General features: G+C 37.1%; 2 protein-coding genes across 2 annotated transcripts; both read right to left on the bottom strand.

Moving 5' to 3' along the window:
- Positions 1 to 223: 223 nt before the first annotated feature.
- Positions 224 to 17,231, bottom strand: LOC127449749 (cytochrome P450 2K1-like). The gene is made up of 15 exons (XM_051713273.1): positions 17,028 to 17,231; positions 16,781 to 16,943; positions 16,512 to 16,661; positions 16,254 to 16,414; positions 15,510 to 15,689; positions 11,287 to 11,296; positions 4,775 to 4,938; positions 4,536 to 4,698; positions 3,304 to 3,447; positions 3,051 to 3,211; positions 2,643 to 2,822; positions 2,334 to 2,475; positions 2,061 to 2,245; positions 1,821 to 1,962; positions 224 to 552 (listed from the first exon to the last, which is right to left on the bottom strand). The coding sequence occupies exons 1-15, from the start codon at positions 17,229 to 17,231 to the stop codon at positions 359 to 361; spliced, it is 2,343 nt and encodes a 780-aa protein (XP_051569233.1). The 3' UTR covers positions 224 to 358.
- On the bottom strand, positions 12,797 to 15,156 carry LOC127449754 (cytochrome P450 2K6-like). The gene is made up of 3 exons (XM_051713279.1): positions 14,919 to 15,156; positions 14,670 to 14,811; positions 12,797 to 13,228 (listed from the first exon to the last, which is right to left on the bottom strand). The coding sequence occupies exons 1-3, from the start codon at positions 14,976 to 14,978 to the stop codon at positions 13,041 to 13,043; spliced, it is 390 nt and encodes a 129-aa protein (XP_051569239.1). The 5' UTR covers positions 14,979 to 15,156; the 3' UTR covers positions 12,797 to 13,040.
- Positions 17,232 to 20,025: the final 2,794 nt, after the last annotated feature.

Genomic DNA, 20,025 nt, shown 5'->3' with positions numbered 1-20,025 from the left:
CCATGAACTACAGAAAGACATATACAAACAAATGGAAAGAATTTGAATTACCAAACTGATTTAATGACTTCATTAGAATTTAAAATCTATACCTGAAAATCTTCCTAATTAAGTCCATAATAAGACTAGATAGAGCAGGAAAGAGAACTAAGCAACTACTGATCTATAATAATCAAAACATATACACATTCTTGTGGTGCACATTTCTTACCGTATCATTTCTTGCCATTATTTAGATATGTACAATATGACCATTTCCTAGGAATACGTACAAATTGTGCTAAAATCTCAAACTCCATTTTAAACAAGGTGAAATGTTGTTTCTTGTTGTTGTTTCTTCTAAAGATTGATGTTATTGTCATGGATCAGGACGTTTGATTGCACACAGCTTATGTGGGGATGGATTCAATGTGATTCCCACTATTCCTCTGAGACAAAGCTCATCTTCAGAAACTCCAGGTGGAGGAGTGAAGCGGAAGTTCTGAACAAGAGAGGTAAAGAACAGGAAGAGCTCCATCTTGGCCAAACTCTCTCCTAGACACACCCTGCGCCCTAAGAGAGAGAGAATTCAGTTTAATTTGAATTCAAATGTGTGTACTAGCTTTGTTACAAAGCCTACTGAGCAGCTTCACTGTCTTTATAGTCAGCTACTTTCGAAGGCAATCATGGAACCCATTAAGTGACTGATTTTGAAACACTCATATTCATGAGCAGCAAATCTGTTAATGGTCACAGTTGATTCCAGTAGAGTCTGATGATAGCATGCAGAAGTGGGTAGTAATGCGCTATAGTTACTCTGTTACATTTACTTGAGTTACTTTTTGGGGAAAAAATTACTTTTAGAGAAGGTTTAAAAGTGGGTACATTTTACTCTCACTCAAGTAAATTTTGGGCAGCGTTCCTGTTGTTACATTACTGGGTTCAATTTGAATTAATGCGTAATTTATTGAAAGATTATTGAATGGGACTTTTACAACAGCGGAAGTTCATACAGCTGCATGTGCTGTCACAGTCCATCACTGCTGCAGCATCATGCTCTTCAAACTAAGTGAAATGCTTTCTTCACTCCGCACAGTGAAAAAATAATAGTTTCGTCATGCAGTGCCTTCATTTAACACCAAGACAAGCGGGTATTTCAAGATTAAAATCTCAGCTTCAATTTAAGGCAGCACGTCAAAGTTTTGGCTCTAATGATAATGCAGGCTTTTCTGTGTCGTGTGATGGTCATTTTCAGGGTGATTCTGTAAATATGGGCTCTTGAGACATCAGTTTTTAAGTGTACATTTTTAAATCAGTGCAGCAGTATATCAGTGCGCTTTGTCCCACGTCCCGCATGTCATGAGCATTATTTATGCATTTACCCCGCGCCCTCGCAGGGATACTGGAAACTATCACAGCTACTTTGGGCATATTAACTGTATATATCCATGTAAACATCCAAGTTAAGTGTAAATAAATGCCTTTTGCTCTGCCATTCACATGATTGACAACTGGAACGTGAGCACTGATTCAGCAACACACCACACATTACGTCACAGTACTTGTTAATATACTTTTACTCGAGTACAGTTTTTGGCTACTCTACTCACCTGTTAGCATGTTGCTAAGCTAACTATGCAATACACTACAAAGCACAAAAACAGCTAAAGCAGAGATAAATATTGCCTTGTCTGTGAAGGATACATTCAAAGCTGGCAAAAACTAGTTACTATACAAAGCTTACTGTTTAGGTGCATGCCTGAGATGTCTTAAAATACTTTCTAAGTAGGCAGCATGTTAGGTTTTTGAACAGATATTGGGAGCTTACATTTTCACTGTACCTGCAGAAAAGGGGATGAAAGCGTCTTTCTTAACAAACTGTCCCTTCTCATCAAGGAAGTGTTCTGGGTAAAAGCTGTGCGGTTTCTCCCATTCACTTTCATCCTTTAATGCAGACATCAAAAGAGGAAATACTGTGGTACCCTAGAAAATTGAGTAAAGACCAAATTAGAAAGACTGTTTTGAAGTGCACTTAAAAAGATTCACACGGTTCACACATATTTTTGTTTCTTTTGACTGACCTTCCTGATAAAGTATCCATTGAAGTTAACATCACAGCTGGTCGTATGGGGGAGACTCATGGGCACTATGTTGGCCAGTCTTTGGGTTTCATGGATCACAGCGTCTGTATATGGTAATTTCTTCCTGTTGTCCACAACTGGCTGACGTCCACCAATCACTCTGTCAATCTCCTCCTGAACCCGATCTGCATGCAAATACAGCACATCAGTGTTCCTTTGGAGGGCACATAATTCAGAATTGGAGAAACACTCTTTGCAATACTGTGTTTGTACCCTGTATATGAGGGTATTTGGCCATAATCATCAGACCCCAGCGCAGAGTTGTTCCTGTGGTATCAGTACCAGCTGAAAAGAGATTTCCGACTGTTACGATAAGATTCTCCTGATGGAAGTATGTGTCCTTCCTGCCTGATTGCTGATAAACAAAAATCCACAAAGTACATTTATCTTTCAAATTTCCATTGAAATCTTCCAGTCTGACTCTGAGAACAAATACTTTGTAAACAATGAAGCAACCATATGATCTGAGTAAGGCAAGTGTGAAAATGTTTAGATATTAATGCAAGATTGTGATTTCCGTACCTCGTCGCTCTGTTTGCGTATGAGAAAAGAGTCGACAAACCCTCTGTGATCGTGTAGATTCAGAGTCTCCAGTAACTCACTGATCAATTGAGTCATTTCTGCCTTACTTTTCATCATATTTTTTAAAAACAAATGTTTTTTGGTGAGGAACGGGCCCATCCATGGAAATGTGTTGTAAAGCTTCAAGCACACAGAGACAGGTGAGAGAGATGCTCATTAAAGTTTTGAAAGGGTATTGGTGGTTGACTTTGAGGGTGAATATATTTGAGATTAAATAATGTAACTCCATCTTATTAATATAATGTACTGTTCTGTTCAAAATCACACCATAATCCTTTCAGGAATTGAACTTTGCTTGAACAACATGATTTGTAAGCTAAAATGATTATTGAATAGTGGATGGCATACCATAATAGAAGCCGATCCACCAAGCCGAATGTTCTCGTTTGCCCTTTTGACCATTTCTTTAAATTGAAAATCAGTGTATTTAAATCTGCTGCCATACACAATAGATGAGATGATGTTTGATGCAGCATAGTTCACAGGCTGTGTTGTGTCAAAGGGATTCCCTGAAAAGAGTACAAGACAAACTGTCTCTCTCAATGGATCTTAAAAAGCATAGCACAATTGCAGATGTCCAGGTGTGTGCTGCAGGTGGTACCTTTAAACTTCTCAAGCTCTTTTGTCAGGTACTGAATTTCTGCTATGATTTTCTCTTCACTCTTGCCCATCCCAAAGTCTCGCAAGTTAGTGAGGGTGAAGCGTCTCATCTCTTTCCAGTTCTTCCCATTGGAAAAGAGGATCCCTGATCAAAACAGAACCATGTGACCATAAGTCAAGACTCCACTCTAGCAGAAAAGCCCTGATTTAATGATTAATTATTGAGTTAGAACACAGACAGGGAGGGTGGCTACAGTGTCCAGAGCTTGAAATAAATAATTTGTTCATTAATCAAACTCTTTTCAAGTGACTTAAACATCAGAATTGTAATATATGTGATTTTTTTAAATAATTTTTTTCTGTTGCGTGTAAGTTAAATTTTGCAGTTTATTTGACTGATTTAAGTTAATCAAGTAAGTAATGTTCGTTAATCAGGTCTCCATACAGTCATATCATTAAACATATGAAGGATGCTTATGTGGAGTTTGACCACGTTTGTGCGCATGCGAGGACTGGGTATGTCATTTCTGAATCTCATTTAATGATTTATAGGCTAGAGTGTTTTCCAATTAAGTGAACATGTGTAATGAGAATTTTAATTGTTTTAAACTGTTATACATGTCTTTAAAGCCTGGTTAAAAAAATCATAAAATTCTTTGAGGGATATAAGCATGTATTAAGGTGATGTATTCTTAGGCATATGGGTAGGCTAATGCCCTGTTTGTATTTTCATTTTACATTAGCCTCAACCGTATTTCATTTTTTTTTTCAATTCCGCATTTAAAAAAACAAATTTTTTAAAGAGCCTTTAGATGAAATCCCCAAAATATATTTTTGTATCCAATGTTGTTTATTTATAACCCACCGGCTTTATTTAAGTTGAACAATTGTTAAAGAGCAACCCAGGTTATTTTCCACTTTGAAGTTTGTGCGAGTCGTTCACGACAATAACGACAACATGGACAGGTACAAGGAAAAATATTATAGGTTCAAGTAAAATTCACAGCTGTTCTTCACGTGTCTCCACTGAATGATTATTAGATATTAACCTACACATAAATAGCATACTTATTTGACGCTATCAAACTTTGACTGAAATTAGATGTGTTAATTAAAATGAGCTTTGCCGGTTTGATGTTTGGCCACATAATAAAACAAAATGATCACTCAATACACATGGGTGATAAATTATGAACTGTTTTAAAATGCAAACATAGAGTTCAGGGTTCTTACCATGTTCGTTGTTAAATATTCTGAAACCAGGTGTAATTTCTCGGTCCCCAAACTCTTCTGCATAGTTCACAAGTGCTTCTTTAACTGTTTTGTACCCAGCTAAGACCACAACTTTTTTGGGACCAAAAAACACTTGGAACACATTTCCGTATGTTTTGGACAGCTGAAGGAAACAGAGCAAGGCATTTGTAAAAAAATATCAAAATGTTAATATTATTGTTTAAAAGTTAAGTTCTTACCTCACAAAGGGTGTCAAAGGGTCTTTCGAGGTCAATCATCAGCAGGTTTCCAAGCAGTGGCAGTGGTTTGGGTCCTGGTGGGTCTTTACCTTCTTTCTGAGGTTTGGAGCCAGACGAAAGCAGATATAAAACCAGAAGCACCAGCAAAATGCCCAGTAATGTTCCTGTGCTGAGAAACTGCAGAAGTGCCTCCACAACAGCCATTGTACAATCGAGCTGAGCAGCCAAGTGCTGCAGAACTCTGCATCCAAACATTTTATTCTAGATACATCAGGGAGGGACCTCATATGATTCTGGGTGAAGATATCCTTTAAACCCAAGTAATCATAAGAAGAGAGGGCAGAAGTCAAGTGTCATGCAGACTCTTGAGCCAAGTTTTAAGATTACTGTGGGCAAGCGTTTGTCTAAAACGATGTAGCAGAAATCACATATTCACATGTCTTTAGCCAGTCCAATTGAGTTGCAACTTCATCAGTTGCTTTACACTGAAAATTCATCAAACACCACCCTCATGATGATCCAAACTTTTATGACTTTTTTTTTAACAGTGATCACTGGCTGTTAAGCTCAGTTGCAAGTTTGAGTGGTTTATTAAAAAGAAATACAAATTTTATGCATACAAATAAAATTAAGAGTTATGGATTTGAACCCACATCCTCTTACACATTTAACGAAAAACTGGACCACTAGAATAACACATCTTGTACCACTAGACTTGTACATTTGTAAATGAACTACTATGTTATTAAAGTGTTTTCTTTGTCTTTTGGTTATGGTGCCTAGGGCACCAGTGAGTCAGTACTGCCACCGGTGACCCCTAAAACAAAACAAACAAAAAAACAAGGTAAAGTACATGATGCACCTGCCAGTTCTCGTCAGCATCTAGTTATATGTCACCCTTCCATGGATGATTAAGCTTCTTCAGCTTATAGATGACAAGTACTAAAAGAACAAATATTCAAAGCACTAAAGTCATAGAGGCCAGAGGGTTTAAATTAATAAAATAAATACATCAGAGAGTGGTAACATGATAACTGATATACATGTCAATTTAATTTTGTGCAAGTAATTATATAAAAAAAACACGTTAAAAAATTTACGCAATTAATCATGCCCCTTGACTTGCACGTAAATTCCGTAACAGGGAATGTTCCTACAATTGGAGCAATTCAAGTTTGATGTATTACCTTGATGCAGTAGGGGGCAGTCAGCGCATCAGCTGTAAAGGCAACATGCCTCATCAAATCAACAAGCACACAGCCTTCCACAGACGCGCTTTTGCGCTTGAAGACAGCTGGACAGAGCACGACAGAATGCAGGGAATTCGAGATGCGTTTTTTTAACATTTCAAACTACGTTTAACTTTAAATATCATCCTAAAAATACAGCCCTCATGACTGGAGACACTGAAAACAAGTGAGATGTGACCCAAACAAATTGAGATAGAGCAATTAAACAGAGCAGAGGGAAGTCAATAATTGGCTTATGTTCAATGATATGGAAACAAACAAACAATAATATCACTTTAAAGCCCCTTTTTGTATTGTCGAAATGCTTTATTTTACTTTCATTTATTTTGGTCTGTTGCCACATATGTACAAGATATCATGTATTTGAATTATCTGATTTATAATATTTATTATATATCATATTTATCACTATTTTAATTATTATATGCTAAAACAATTATGTTGGGCCTTTTCTTATTAAATATTGATATGCGATTAATTGAGATAATTAATTTGATTATTAATCGGCACATAACGTAATTAATTTGGTTACAAATTTTAATCGATTGACATCCTTAAGATATATATACAAAGATATAGTGACACTTATTGTGCTAGGCACACAGTTGGATGAGTATTAAAACTGTTAAGAGAACAAAACTCTGATCCAGCGCTCTTTACACTTCAAATCAAAGTTCACTCTCCTATCTCTTTTTTCTAGAATTAAGTATAAATGTAATGCATAAAGGTTCTTAACTGTTAAGACTTGGTCTCAGCTTGTAAATTTAAAGCCCTGGAGATGTATCCTCTATAAGGATTACCGTGTTATGCGGAGATCACGCACTCTTCGACAAAGACAGAATGAGTTGAACCAATATGATGTGATTCGTAGTTGAGCAGACTAAATCAACATAATCTTTCAATTGTATCAAATTTTTTTATTTGATGAATACACTAAAACTCATTATTGGAGATGTACAGCAACACAAAGCATTTGGAAAAAAAAACTATGGGCAACACCCCTAATCTTTCAGGGTGCTGCAACAATTGATAAAATCTGAATATCACTAAAACTATAAAAATCAATAATGAAAGTAATCAACAATTAATTTCATTGATTAGTTGGATATCTGCACTCTATCACAGAGAACCTCTGTCAGCAATGTAACTTTTTTATGTGAAAAAGCATTTCTATGAAAAAAAAAAAAAAAGGACATTTGAAAAATGGACAGATGCTTTGACAGGTTCCTTCTGCTGTTTAATGCGCTTGAGAGATGTTTATCCTCAGTGCATAACTTAAATTTCAATGATTTATTAATATCTTTAAATATTAAAAGCATCAAAGTCATGCAAGTTTACATTTCCTTTTTGCAAAACAACTTGTCCTTAAAGCAACCAAATCGTTGTTACTTCAAATAGGCCTAATTCATGGAGCGAGCGCACCCAAATGCTTGTCAACCAAACGAAGCGCAACGTGCGGAGAAAGTGACCGAAATGATTTAGACTAAAATATAAATTTTTATCAAAGATTGTTGATATGATGAACGTCCAATTTACGTAAAAAAATAAAAATAAATAATAATAATAAAAAAAAGTTGGAACATGTTTAATTGAAATCTTGTATGTAACACAAGTAATAATTTAAGAACAGTAACCATAATAGGATTGCCATAAAGACTTTGAATGAATGAACGTTACATTTATATAGCGCTTTTCTGACACTACACACAAAGCGCTTTACACAGTGAACAGTGGACTCTCCTCAACCACCACCAGTGTGCAGCATCCACCTGGATGATGCAACGGCAGCCATAGTGCACCAGTACGCTCACCACACATCAGCTATTGGTGGAGAGGAAAGAGTAGAGTTATATATCCAATTAATGGATTATTAGGAGGCCATGATTGAGAAGGACCAATAGGGGGAATTTGGCCAGGAGACAGAGGTTACACCACTACTCTTTTCAAGAAGTGTCCTGGGATTTTTAATGACCATAGAGAGTCAGGACCTCAGTTTAACATCTCATCCAAAGGATGGTGCCTTTTTACAGTATAGTGTCCCCATTACTATACTGGAGCATTAGGACCCCCTGCTGGCCTCCCTAATACCTCTTCCAGCAGCAACTTTGGCTTTCCCCAGGAGGTCTCCCATCCAGGTACTGGCCAGGCTCAACCCTGCTTAACTTCAGTGGGCAACTGATCTTGAGCTACAGGGTGATATGGCTGCTGACTTTGGTTTATTATGATTTAAATTAGTGATTTAATTTGTCCTTCTGCATTAAACGATTGTTCTGTTTTTATCAGGATATTAAAAGCAATATGCAATTTATATTGCACTGTTTTTTATTAATTATTTTTTTGCACACAATAGACAACACTTTATACTTTTTTTAGCCTTTAATTCACACATTGTTTGGAGGAGAACACTGCGCAAAATTTGCTTTTCTCATTTAACAAAGAATTGATTGACAAATTAATCTATTATCAAAATATTTGGTAGCACTTTATTTTACAGTACTGTTCTACATTTAAATACAATATAATTACAACAACTACAGTCATTTCTAGGTACTAAACCTAACACCAACCCAAACCTTGACCCATATTAAGTACATGTAGTTACATAATATTACTCAGTACTTTCTTGGTTTAGTACAATGTATGTACTGTATACTAAATGTACACACAGTGTAAAATAAAGTGCAACCAAATATTTTATATAGTGTGTTGTATTAAATCATAAAGGAATGGTGTAATGCTGTTCTGACATATTACCCTTGCATGTCCACTATTGGCTGATTGAGTGGTTAAGGGCGGCCATTTTGGGTAGACATTACTATATTGCTTATTTCACAACACTGAAGTGTCACCTCAGTCAGCACTTAAGAATAAGCTTAGACTTCGCTGAAAGTTACTTAACTTTTAGCTTCTTTACAAAAAGCTTACTCTTACACAAGTCCTACTTTTTGCTAAGAAATATTTGACACTTAGCTTAAGGCTTATTCTCTGCAGCATTTCTGAGAGGTTTTATGCATATAGCTCCAGATTTTTAACCACTAAGTCTCAATCTGATTTGAATGGATAATTATCTATTCTTTAAGAAAAAACATAAGATGCAGCTGGAAGAAATTTTAATTAAACATTTTAATAAATTAACAATCTAAGTTATTTTTGCTTCTTAATATTGCTCCTACTGAGTGGCATGTGGCGGACAAATAAAAAAAACATGTGGCTCCATATTCACTGGCGTAGCCACAGGTGGGCCTGGGATGGCCGGTGATACCCATTGGGCATTCAGGCCCACCCAATCACTGTCTTATGCCCCTATTCCACCAACAGCCAAAAGTTTGCTGGCCTCAAACCATGAACTGCTAATATCAGAGACTGTTGGTCTAAATGGAAATGGAGGAACATGAAAAACTGCGTCAAAATTCTGATGTGTGAACAACGAAACTGGGCCACACCAAATTGTTGGGCCAAACCAGGAGGTTTATGATTCTGTGTAGATTACAGAAAATGAAATGCAATTACTCACAGTGATGCATATGCCTTGCCTACAATTAAAGAAATACTAGAATCCCTAGCTGGCACTGCTGTTTTCACATCTCTTGACTTAAATAGCAGATACTGGCAGGTGCAAATCTACTAAGACAAAACTGCTTTTGTGTGCTCCTATCGGCTATATCACTTCAACGTTATGCCCTGCCACATTCCAATGCCTAAGGAGATCACCTTAGGGGACTTCAGGGGCAATATATGTTTAGTATACCTAAACGACATCCCCGTCTTTTCCCCTTCAAATGAACAACATTTCCAGGACCTGCAAGTGCTGTTGGATAAATTAAGAGACGGGATTCAATTCTCAGAACGCCTTGAAATTCCTTGGCCATGTTGTTTCTAAAGATTTGTTGTTTCTTCAAGTTGATTCGGAAAAGACTCAAGCCATCCGTAACTTTCCTGTACCTTCCATTCTGAAAGCCCTACAACACTTTCTAGGAATGGTTGGCTGTTATCACAGGTTTGTGCCTAATTTTCACAAATAGCTGAGCCCCTTACTGCCCTGAAATGAAAAGGAGTATTGTTTAAATGGAATTTAGAGTGTCAGAGAGCTTTTGGACATTCTTAGGGATCACCTGGTGAGACCGCCAATATTGGCCACCCTGATTTTAACGTACCTTTTGTGATCTACACAGAAGCTAGTGACATTGTTCTTGGAGCAGTGCTTGTTCAGCAAAGAGGCTTGGGGTCAGAAGAATTTCTTGCCTTTGCTAGTCGAATGCTAAACAGGGCAGAACGAAAATATTTGTCTAGAACAAGAGTGCCTTGCAGAGGTTTGGGTCCTGAAGAAATGGAGGTACTATTTTGAAGGCCTAGGTTCTAGGCTGTTGTGTTTGTTCCACATTTAGGAGGAGATACATGACCTATAGGAGATTGCAAGCCCTTGTCTACTGACCCAGTATGAGTTTGAATGTCAAGAGCTACATCAAGAATTGTCCAATTTGTCAAAGCTACAAACCAGAGGGTAAGAAGCCAGCAGGTAAGTTACAACAAACCCCAGTAACCAGACCTTGGGAGATGCTTGATGTTGATATAATGGGCCCATTTTCAAGATTCCTAGAGTTCCTAGCTATGTTCTTATTTTACTAGTCTTTATTGACTACTACCGCAGGTGAATGGAACTTTTTCCCTTGCGAAAAACTACCGCTGAGACTATCTCAAAGATACTGGTCAAAGAAATCATTGTTGGGGAGTCCCAGACTATGTGCTGTTTAACCAAGGACCTCAGTTTGTGTCAGAAACCTTTGTGGAAACCTCTAAGTGCTGGAACCTGAATCAAAAGTTTACCACGGCCCACCACCCATAAACGAACTTCACTGAAATAATTAACTGAACACTGAAAACCATGGTGGCTTCTTATGTAGGAACCCAACACACTCACTGGGACCAGCATTTCATGAATTCCGTTTTGCTCTCAATTCAGCTGTACAAGAATCCACTGGTGTCACACCTGCTGAACTTAATCTCCGTAGACCACTCAGAGGCCCCTTGGACTTATTGATACAACCGCAGGCCAGTCTTCCCGACACTCCAGCATATACTAATATTGCACAGCTCAACAACGTAAACTATCTAGTCAAGAAAAATCTGAAAAACATCTTGACTCAGACTGCCTATGAATTATGACAAAAAGAGAACTCTTCAAGCAGTAACCTTAGTATTATCCAGGAGGTCTCCCATCCAAGTACAGACCAGGCTCAACCCTGCTTAGCTTCAGAGGGTAACCAGGTGAAAGCTGCAGGGTGAAATGTCTGCCAGCAGTATTGTTGATTGATCTTTTAATATTCTTAAAGTAAACAAGCTTTAGTAGCTAAATATCCTAAATATTCCCCTGGAAACAATTAGCTAAACATTAAAAATAAATCGAAATAACTAAATAAAAAGTTTACAGACCTCATTCAATTGATAATTTCTCTTGGCACATCCACACAAATGTTTCTATCTATGCTACTGTCCATACAGAGTTCCAATGACCATCTTTCATCAGTGCCGTCAAGTGGGTAGATGACATGAAACTATAGCCCAAGGTTAGTTAAGTTGATATAATTAACTACTTTGTTGTGATGGCCAACAACTTCACAAGCAGAACCTGAAAATATTTTCAGTCCAACTAATACTTAAAATGGTTGTTGTTCTCCCTCTGGATGGCTTGTTTCTGTCATTTTTATCTTGTTTCTAATGGAGACTGGCAGCAGAAAACAGTCCAGTGTCAATCAGAATCATGCTCCTGCCCAGTGCCACAGGAGAACTGTGGGTAAGAGCTCAATGAAAAAGCAATGAGCTCAAGGGAGGCGAGAGAGATGCTGGCTGCATCCAAATGTTGGAAAAAGCAGACTTGGGAGGCTGTACACGGAGGTAGGATGAAAATAAGGTGCATATGAAACTGTTCTGTGACCAGTTTACTTAAGAGGTACATTCGTACAAAAACACTTTTGGTTAGGCCATTAAATGATTAGACAGCAAGGTGCAGTAGTAACTGTGTTAGCTTTCGAATGCAGCCGCTGCCTGCCACATCTGCTGGTGTTGCTGTTTGACAATGTTTCTTTGGAAATATGACTGCCATAAAGCACTGTGAATGATGTAATGGAGTCGATATACATACACTAAAACAGCTTATACTGTATATTTGTATCTGAATATTGAGCAGTGAGATAAAATATATTGTTTTTATACTTATAATCTGAGCGGACACAATCGGAAGACTCATTCAGAAAGATATACATAACCCACATCCCTCGTATGTTCATTTATTCAATATTTTGGGTAATTTAATTATACTTTTAACAACCAGTAAGTGTGTAAGGGTCTCAACTCAGTTCAGCACATTTTAGCAAGTTTAAATCAATTCTGCAGAATTCCAGATTTTACCCCCAAATTAGGGCAGAAAATGTGAAAAACTGTCTCCAGATTATGTCTGGGCCTACTTATAATAAATGACAAGTCAATATTTTTATATTGTACCAACATACAAATAATTTTATACATCTCTCTTCTTTATGATTGTCAAGTACTTTTTTGTTTAAAATCTAATTTAGTAAAATTGTGATTCATCTCTGTGTCTGTTGGCTTGGTTCATGTCTCAGAACTCTTTATTGAAGAATTTATTGAAATGTTCATGGAAGACATGAAAACATTTTCGGAAGCAAGGCCATTGACAAAGGTCAGTGCTGCGCTCTATTCATGTGCAAAGTGGAACACATTTGTATTTCTACTAGAAAATGTCTTCATAAATGTGTTCAAGTAGCTGCAAAATATTTTATTTCTGTTAAAAGACAAGTTATAAAACAAGTTTTATAATGCAAAAAAAGTCAAAAGTGGTTTCACACATCAGATTTTTTGCCGCTATTTACATACTGACATTTTGCGGATTTACTCAGCATGAGTAAAATTTGTGTTAAAATCATTCCTTCTCTATTTTAAATTAGGTGAAATGTGTTGGGTCTATTGTTTCTTCTAAGGATCAATGTTATTGTCATGGATCAGGACCGTTTGATTGCACACAGTTTGTGTGGTGATGGATTCAATGTGATTCCCACTATCCCTTTGAGATCCAGCTCATCTCCAGACACTCCAGGTGGAGGAGTGAAGCGGAAGTTCTGAAGGAGGGAGGTGAAGAACAGGAAGAGCTCCATCCTGGCCAAACTCTCTCCCACACACACTCTGCGGCCTAAACAAGACACAGAAAGCATTTTGTTCCAATTCAAATGTGTGACATTAACTCTGCTTGAGAGCCCTATAGATCCACCTCACTGTCCACATAGGCAGATGCCTTCTAAAGGCCTTAGCACACTTTCGGAGAAGTTCTTCTTCATTCTTCGTTCAGAGGTAAAAAGAAGTTAGAAACAGCTGAGCAACGACATACTGTTTGCAAACATTGAGACACCCGCCACACCGCTGTGGGAGGCATTAAGAGGTCTATTTAAATATGAGGACACTCAAGACTACATGTAAAACTTCAACTAATATGACTATAAATGTGTTATCAGTGACTTCATGCCTCCTCCTAACCCTTCACACAAGATCAGTAAAAGAATCTGTTTAACCCTCCTGTTATGTTCGGGTCATTTTTGACGAGTTAAAAACAGTGAAAAACTTAATCTTAAGTTTAGCCAAAATGCTTTTGGGCTTTCCTCAACAGTGACTAAATTAATATGTAAAAAAAAAAAAACATATTTGTTTATATTTATGTTTATGGAATGTCAAACTTTTCACCTACATCTATTGTGTTCGAGTCAAATCTGACTGGGAAGTAAATAATGCTGGTTTTCAAGGCAGCTGTCACATGATCTCTCTCTCTCTCAATCATAAAGTATATGCTGTAGATAATGTGTATGTATCTAACCCTAACCCTATTTTCTAACCCTAACTCTAACCCTAACTTAACCCTAACTGATTTAACGGGAATTAGCTGTTAATCTCAAAGTAGGTGGAGCTTTATTAGATGGAACTATTTTCTAACAATATATTTAAGCACTTTCTTTGATCCCACTTTATATAAGGTGTCTTTAACTACTAGGTTTAGGGGTAGGGTTAGGAGTTAGGGTTATGGGTTAGGGTTTAGGGTAAGGGTTGGGGTAGGGTTAGGTTTAGGGTTAGGGGTATGGTTAACAGTGTAATTACAGATGTATTTAAATGCAGGTACTTTAAAGTAAGTACGATGCAACAACACATTTGTATATAATAAGTAAACTGTATCAAATGTAGTTAAAGGCACCTGATATAAAGTGGGTCCCATTCTTTTTTTAAATTGGCACTGAATGCCTCGTAATTCATTTGGGATTGCTTCATCTGTGAAGCATGTATGCGAAGCTGCTTTACATACAGTATCAGCCAAATTTAGGTACCTTAGAAGGCAGCATAATTTTGGTGCCAACTGTCCAGAACAGTCTTCGGAATTGTGCCTGTGATGCCTTTGATGCAATGCATAATGTATTGCCTTATTCGTGAAGGATACATGCGAAGCTGGCAAAAATTGTTACCTTAGAAGGCAGTATAATACTGCTGCCTACTGTTTAGGTGCACGCCTATGATGTCTTAAAATGCTTTCTAGGTAGGCAGCTCACTTGGTTTTGGAACAGAACTACTGAGAGCTTAAATGTTCACTGTACCTGCAGAAAAGGGCATGAATGCATCTTTCTTAACAAACTGGCCCTTCTCATCAAGGAAGTGTTCTGGGTAAAAGCTGTGCGGTTTCTCCCATTCACTTTCATCCTTTAATACAGACGTCAGCAGAGGAAATATCGTAGTACCCTGGAAAATTCAGGAAAGACAATTTTAGAAATAATGTCTTGATGTTCACTTATAATATTTTAATAAAAATAGTCTTGGCCTCAAAAATATTTATTCTTTTGACTGACCTTCCTGATGAAATATCCTTTGAAGTTAACATCACAGCTGGTCGTATGGGGGAGACTCATGGGCACTATGTTGGCCAGTCTTTGGGTTTCATGGATCACAGCGTCTGTATATGGTAATTTCTTCCTGTCGTTCACAACGGGTTGACGTCCACCGATCACTCTGTCAATCTCCTCTTGAACCCGATCTGCACACAAATACAGCACATCAGTGTTCCTTTGAATTCAGGTGAAGAAAACATCCATATAAACATTGAAGCATGGAGATAAAAGTCTTTACAATACTGTGTTTGTACCCTGTATATGAGGGTATTTGGCCATAATCATCAGACTCCAACGCAGAGTTGTGCCCGTGGTGTCAGTACCAGCTACAAAGAGATTTCCTACTGTCATTAGAAGATTCTCCTGATGGAAGTACGAGTCCTTCTCGCCAGATTGCTGAAAAATAAAAATTCACACAATTCTATTCACTCACCTTAAAAGCTTAATTCAATAGCTTCATCCAGCATTTCTAATAATTACAATAAAGAGCATAATTGATTCAAATGTTTGGGCAAAGTGGAGTTAAATAATGTAACGTTGTGATTTTCGTACCTCGTCACTTTGTTTACGGATGAGGAAAGAATCGACAAACCCTCTGCGGTCGTGTGGATTCAGAGTCTCCAGTAGCCCCTTGATCAACTGAGTTATTGCCACCCTGTTTTTCAGAGCATTTCTTATGACAGTCTTTTTGCTGTTCAGGAAAGGGCCCAACCATGGAAATGTGTTGTAAAGCTATAAACACACAGTCAGAGACAGGACAAAGAGATTTAATGAGAGCCTCAGAGATGCCAGCTACAACTTGGTAGAGTTTGAAAACCTTTATTGTCCCACATTAACATAGTATGCGTTAATATGGACATTAAAGGCCAAAGTATACTTTAGATTTTACGCATATGCTAGTTTATGCTTACAAGGCAAGTGATGTAAATTTGGATTATGAAATTTTTCATGGCTTTATCTCAGTTTTTGTAATGTGTGTTTGTTGGGAAAAAGCTCAAAGTGTCAACTGTGTTACCATGCTTTTTATTTTTTTTTGTAAAAAACTGGTTACTGAAAAGTGGATATTTGTAGAAATTCTCTTATTGGCTAGTAATAAAAGTGTTTTAGTCATATGACAGCATGAACAGGGCGAAAAGTGTTTATGAATTGATAATCTGCAGTTTTACTTGTGATTTGTGAATAAAAGTGTTCATTTTACGATATGTACAGTACAAGCCACGTAAAATCATTTTGCCAAAATGTAGGAATTATAACGTGATTCTATAAAACCAGGTTGGATAAATCATACTGGCATACCCGCATAGATGCCGATCCACCAACCCGAACGTTCTCGTTTGCCCTGTCGACCATTTCTTTAAATCGAGAATCCGTGTATTCAAATCTGCTGCCATACACAATAGCGGAGATGATGTTTGATACAGCGTAGTTCACGGGCTGTGTTGTGTCAAAGGGATTCCCTGAAAATGAAAAAAGAAGCAAATTAATAGTCTGTTTTAATGGATCATAAAAGTATAAGAAGATTGCAGATGTCCAGGTGTGTGCTGCAGGTGGTACCTTCAAACTTCTCAAACTCTTCTTTCAAATACTGAATTTCCTCTATGATTTTCTCTTCACTTCCTCTCTTGCCCATCCCAAAGTCCCGCAGGTTAGTGAGAGCGAAGCGTCTCATCTCTTTCCAGTTCTCCCCATTAGAAAAGAGGATCCCTGATCAAAACAGAACAGTGTTTCACAGACATTAACTTTTAGACCTAAAAGAATTGTGCATTATCAGTTTGTTGATAAGCCTCTAAAAAAAGTCTAAATAGTTAATTCAGGGTTCTTACCATGTCCTTTGTTAAGTATACTAAAACTAGGTCCAATATCTCGGTCCCCAAACTCTTCTGCATTGTTCACAAGGGCTTCTTTAACTGTTTTGTACCCAGCTAAGACCACAACTTTTTTGGGACCGAAAAACACTTGGAACACATTCCCGTAGGTTTTGGACAGCTGAAGGAAACACAGTAAGACATTTGCAAATTTCGAAATGTTTATTATTATCATTGCATAGAGATGTCTATGTCAATTCCTTACCTCACAAAGGGTGTCAAAGGGTCTTTCGAGGTCAAGTGTCAGCAGGTTTCCCAGCAGTGGCAGTGGTTTGGGTCCTGGTGGGTCTTTACCTTCTTTCTGAGGTTTGGAGCTAGTGGAAAGCAGATATAATACCAGAAGCAACAGAAAAGCACCCAATAATGTTCCTGTGCTGGAAAACTGCAGAAGTGCCTCCACAACAGCCATTGTACAGTCAAGCTTAATGGCAAAATGCTGCTCAACTCTTCTGCACATCTGCCAACTGTAATCAAACCTTTATAGTTACATAAGGTTCTCTCCTCCTTCATGTGATTCTGGGTGGGGGAGTTTTCCATCAAAGCAAAGAAACCATGAGAACAGTATGGTTGAGTCAGCATAGATATATGACACCCTTCGATGAATAACTGAGTTATATTATTCAGCTTGTTCAACAAAATTTTCCAAGTAAACCCATTGAGGCTAGAATACAGGTTAAAACGTTTTTTCTCTAATATTATTGCCTTGACATGATTAACCCTAGAACGCATATGTGGGTCAAAAATGACCCAGCGTCTAGTTTTTAGGACATAATTTTTACATGAAGTGGTCTTTTGATCTGCCACTCCAGGTGTTACTCATTTAAGGTGCATTCAATTGTGTGAAGTAATCTTTTTAATATTTAGTTGAATATTTTTTCAATAATAGGAGAATTTGCATCACTACCCCTACTTCTACTAGAATGCATATGTGGGTCCTGTATAATGCATATGTTAGTGTTTCCTGTGGTATTCAATGCATTTTACACTGGTATTATTTTTGTAAAACATTGATTTTTTTTTTTTTTTCAGTTTCCATTTGTTGTGCAATTAAATATATGTTAAATACCATGTTCATGTTTGTATTTATGTGTAGTATTCAAGTATAGAAAGTTGTCATTCAGACGAAGCTTATATCCATTACACCTACCCATTACAGGGACAGTCTTTATGGAGCAGCCTGAGGTTAGATGCCTTGTTCACAGCAAGGGCACACTGGTCAAATCTCCTGGACCACGTCTTAGTGTGTTTGAACCTGAAACTTCGAAAATTATGCCTTTGTCCATTGTACTTATTTGTATGTGTTTGTGTGGGTAGATATGTTGAAACATTTCATATTTTACCACCAAACATTGCCCGTATTTCTGTAATCCAGCCTTTTTTACACTGTTACCCAAAACTCCTACTCAATTTTCAATGTGTCGTTGAATAAAAGAAATATGAACTATTTTAAAATGTAAATTACTAATGAAATTATCATTAGAGTTAATTTTCCCTGAAAAAAAAAAAAGTTGTATAAAGAATAAGCATCTAGATTTCACCTGGGTCTTTTTTGACCCACATGTGCATTGATTGGGGGTAAGGTTACATATGCTTTCTAGGGTAAAAATATGATGAACTGTGACACACAGAGCTACTGTAAACTTTGTTAAACTTCACACTAAAGTAACCTCTTACCTACTGTCACCTTTTATTGGGCTTGACATATGTTTCAATGAGTATAACTGTTAAGAGTATAAAACAACTCTGATTCAGCACTCTGGACATTGTCAATAAAACCAAAGTTCACTTTTCTCCTTGACTTAATTATGATGTCTAGTATGAAGTCTAAATGCATGAATATCAATGTCAATCTTTCACTCAGCTTTGAATTGTGTGGCTTTGAACAAGGAAATGAGGAAGACCTTTGCTCACAGATACAGTTTATGAAAATGTAAATTTGAAGCTAAAGGGTTATAATACATGGTTGTGGCAAAAAAATAGCAAAAACTGTTGATAATGGATAGCCTTAATATCACTTGATGAAATATTAACCTCATGTGACCCCGCGTCCACATGTGTGGACGTTATATTTTGGCTTCGCTATACACAACGCATAATTTAAATGAATTAAAACCGACTGAATACTGTTCACAAGACTCTGCGCTGTCATTTAGTGGTTAAACTTCTGCCGCACCGTGTCACATGACACAACAGCAACAGACATTGATTTCCAGGAAGCATTACTAAAGGTGCACCACCAAAAAGTGCCTCTGGTAAGAAACGTCTTTACGTTTTTTTTTTTTATTGAAACCTGTTTGATTGTAAAGAGTAGCGTCTCTAGTTTCGTCTGATATGCCGCTTTAAAAAATCCATTCATTTTTTGCACGTCAGCGCGCTGATTAAGACGAAGTCCACATATGTGGAAACTGGGACCATTTTCTCTCATAATTTGAAAAAAACATGTTAGTTATTTTAAATAATTTTCAACTATAACACATCTGTGGGTCATTTCGCTTCATTTTAATAATAATTTTGCAACATTTTATTTTATTATCACTGTACAATACAGTTCTATTCATTAACATTAGTAAATGCATTCCTATAGATTTACTGTGCATTTTCACATTGAGAATAAATGTATTCATGCAACAGCTGAAAAATGTTGCATTTAGAGGCTTTTTATGGAGGTAGCTTGAAAATAAAGTGCATTTCTAACTGTTCTGAGACCAGTGCAGACAGACAGCACACTGAAGGTTAAGTCATTCACTAAATAGGGAGCAAGGGTGCATCCTATAGCTTTCTATGCAACCAAGATCATTCACTCCTAAAATCTGACCATTTCAGGCTGCAGATGATGTTTGGACCACTCAACATGTTTGACAGACATGGGACAATGATTATCAGTACATAGATTCATAATTTTATAATGCAACATTTTATTTCAACATGGTTGGCAGTGATTGGATGATGCTGGCCATTACTTGGAATAATTATTATTTATTCAACTTTACAGAAAATCATCTGTAATGTCTGTAACGTCTCAAAAATATTAATAACCAACACTCCTGGACACACGATAAAGCATTGGATGAAATATTCCATAGCCTGGTATTAATTACAATTTCACAACTTTGTCCTGCTTTCCACATATGTGACATCAGTTTTTAGGAAAACTATTTGCTCTATAATTTATTATTATTATTTTGCATGCTTATTAGCTGCTA

This window comes from Myxocyprinus asiaticus, chromosome 13 (assembly GCF_019703515.2).
Source record: "Myxocyprinus asiaticus isolate MX2 ecotype Aquarium Trade chromosome 13, UBuf_Myxa_2, whole genome shotgun sequence".
Classification (NCBI taxonomy): Eukaryota; Metazoa; Chordata; class Actinopteri; order Cypriniformes; family Catostomidae; genus Myxocyprinus; species Myxocyprinus asiaticus.
The sequence above is the reverse complement of the archived record's forward strand: the minus strand, read 5'-3'. Positions and strand labels throughout refer to the sequence as shown.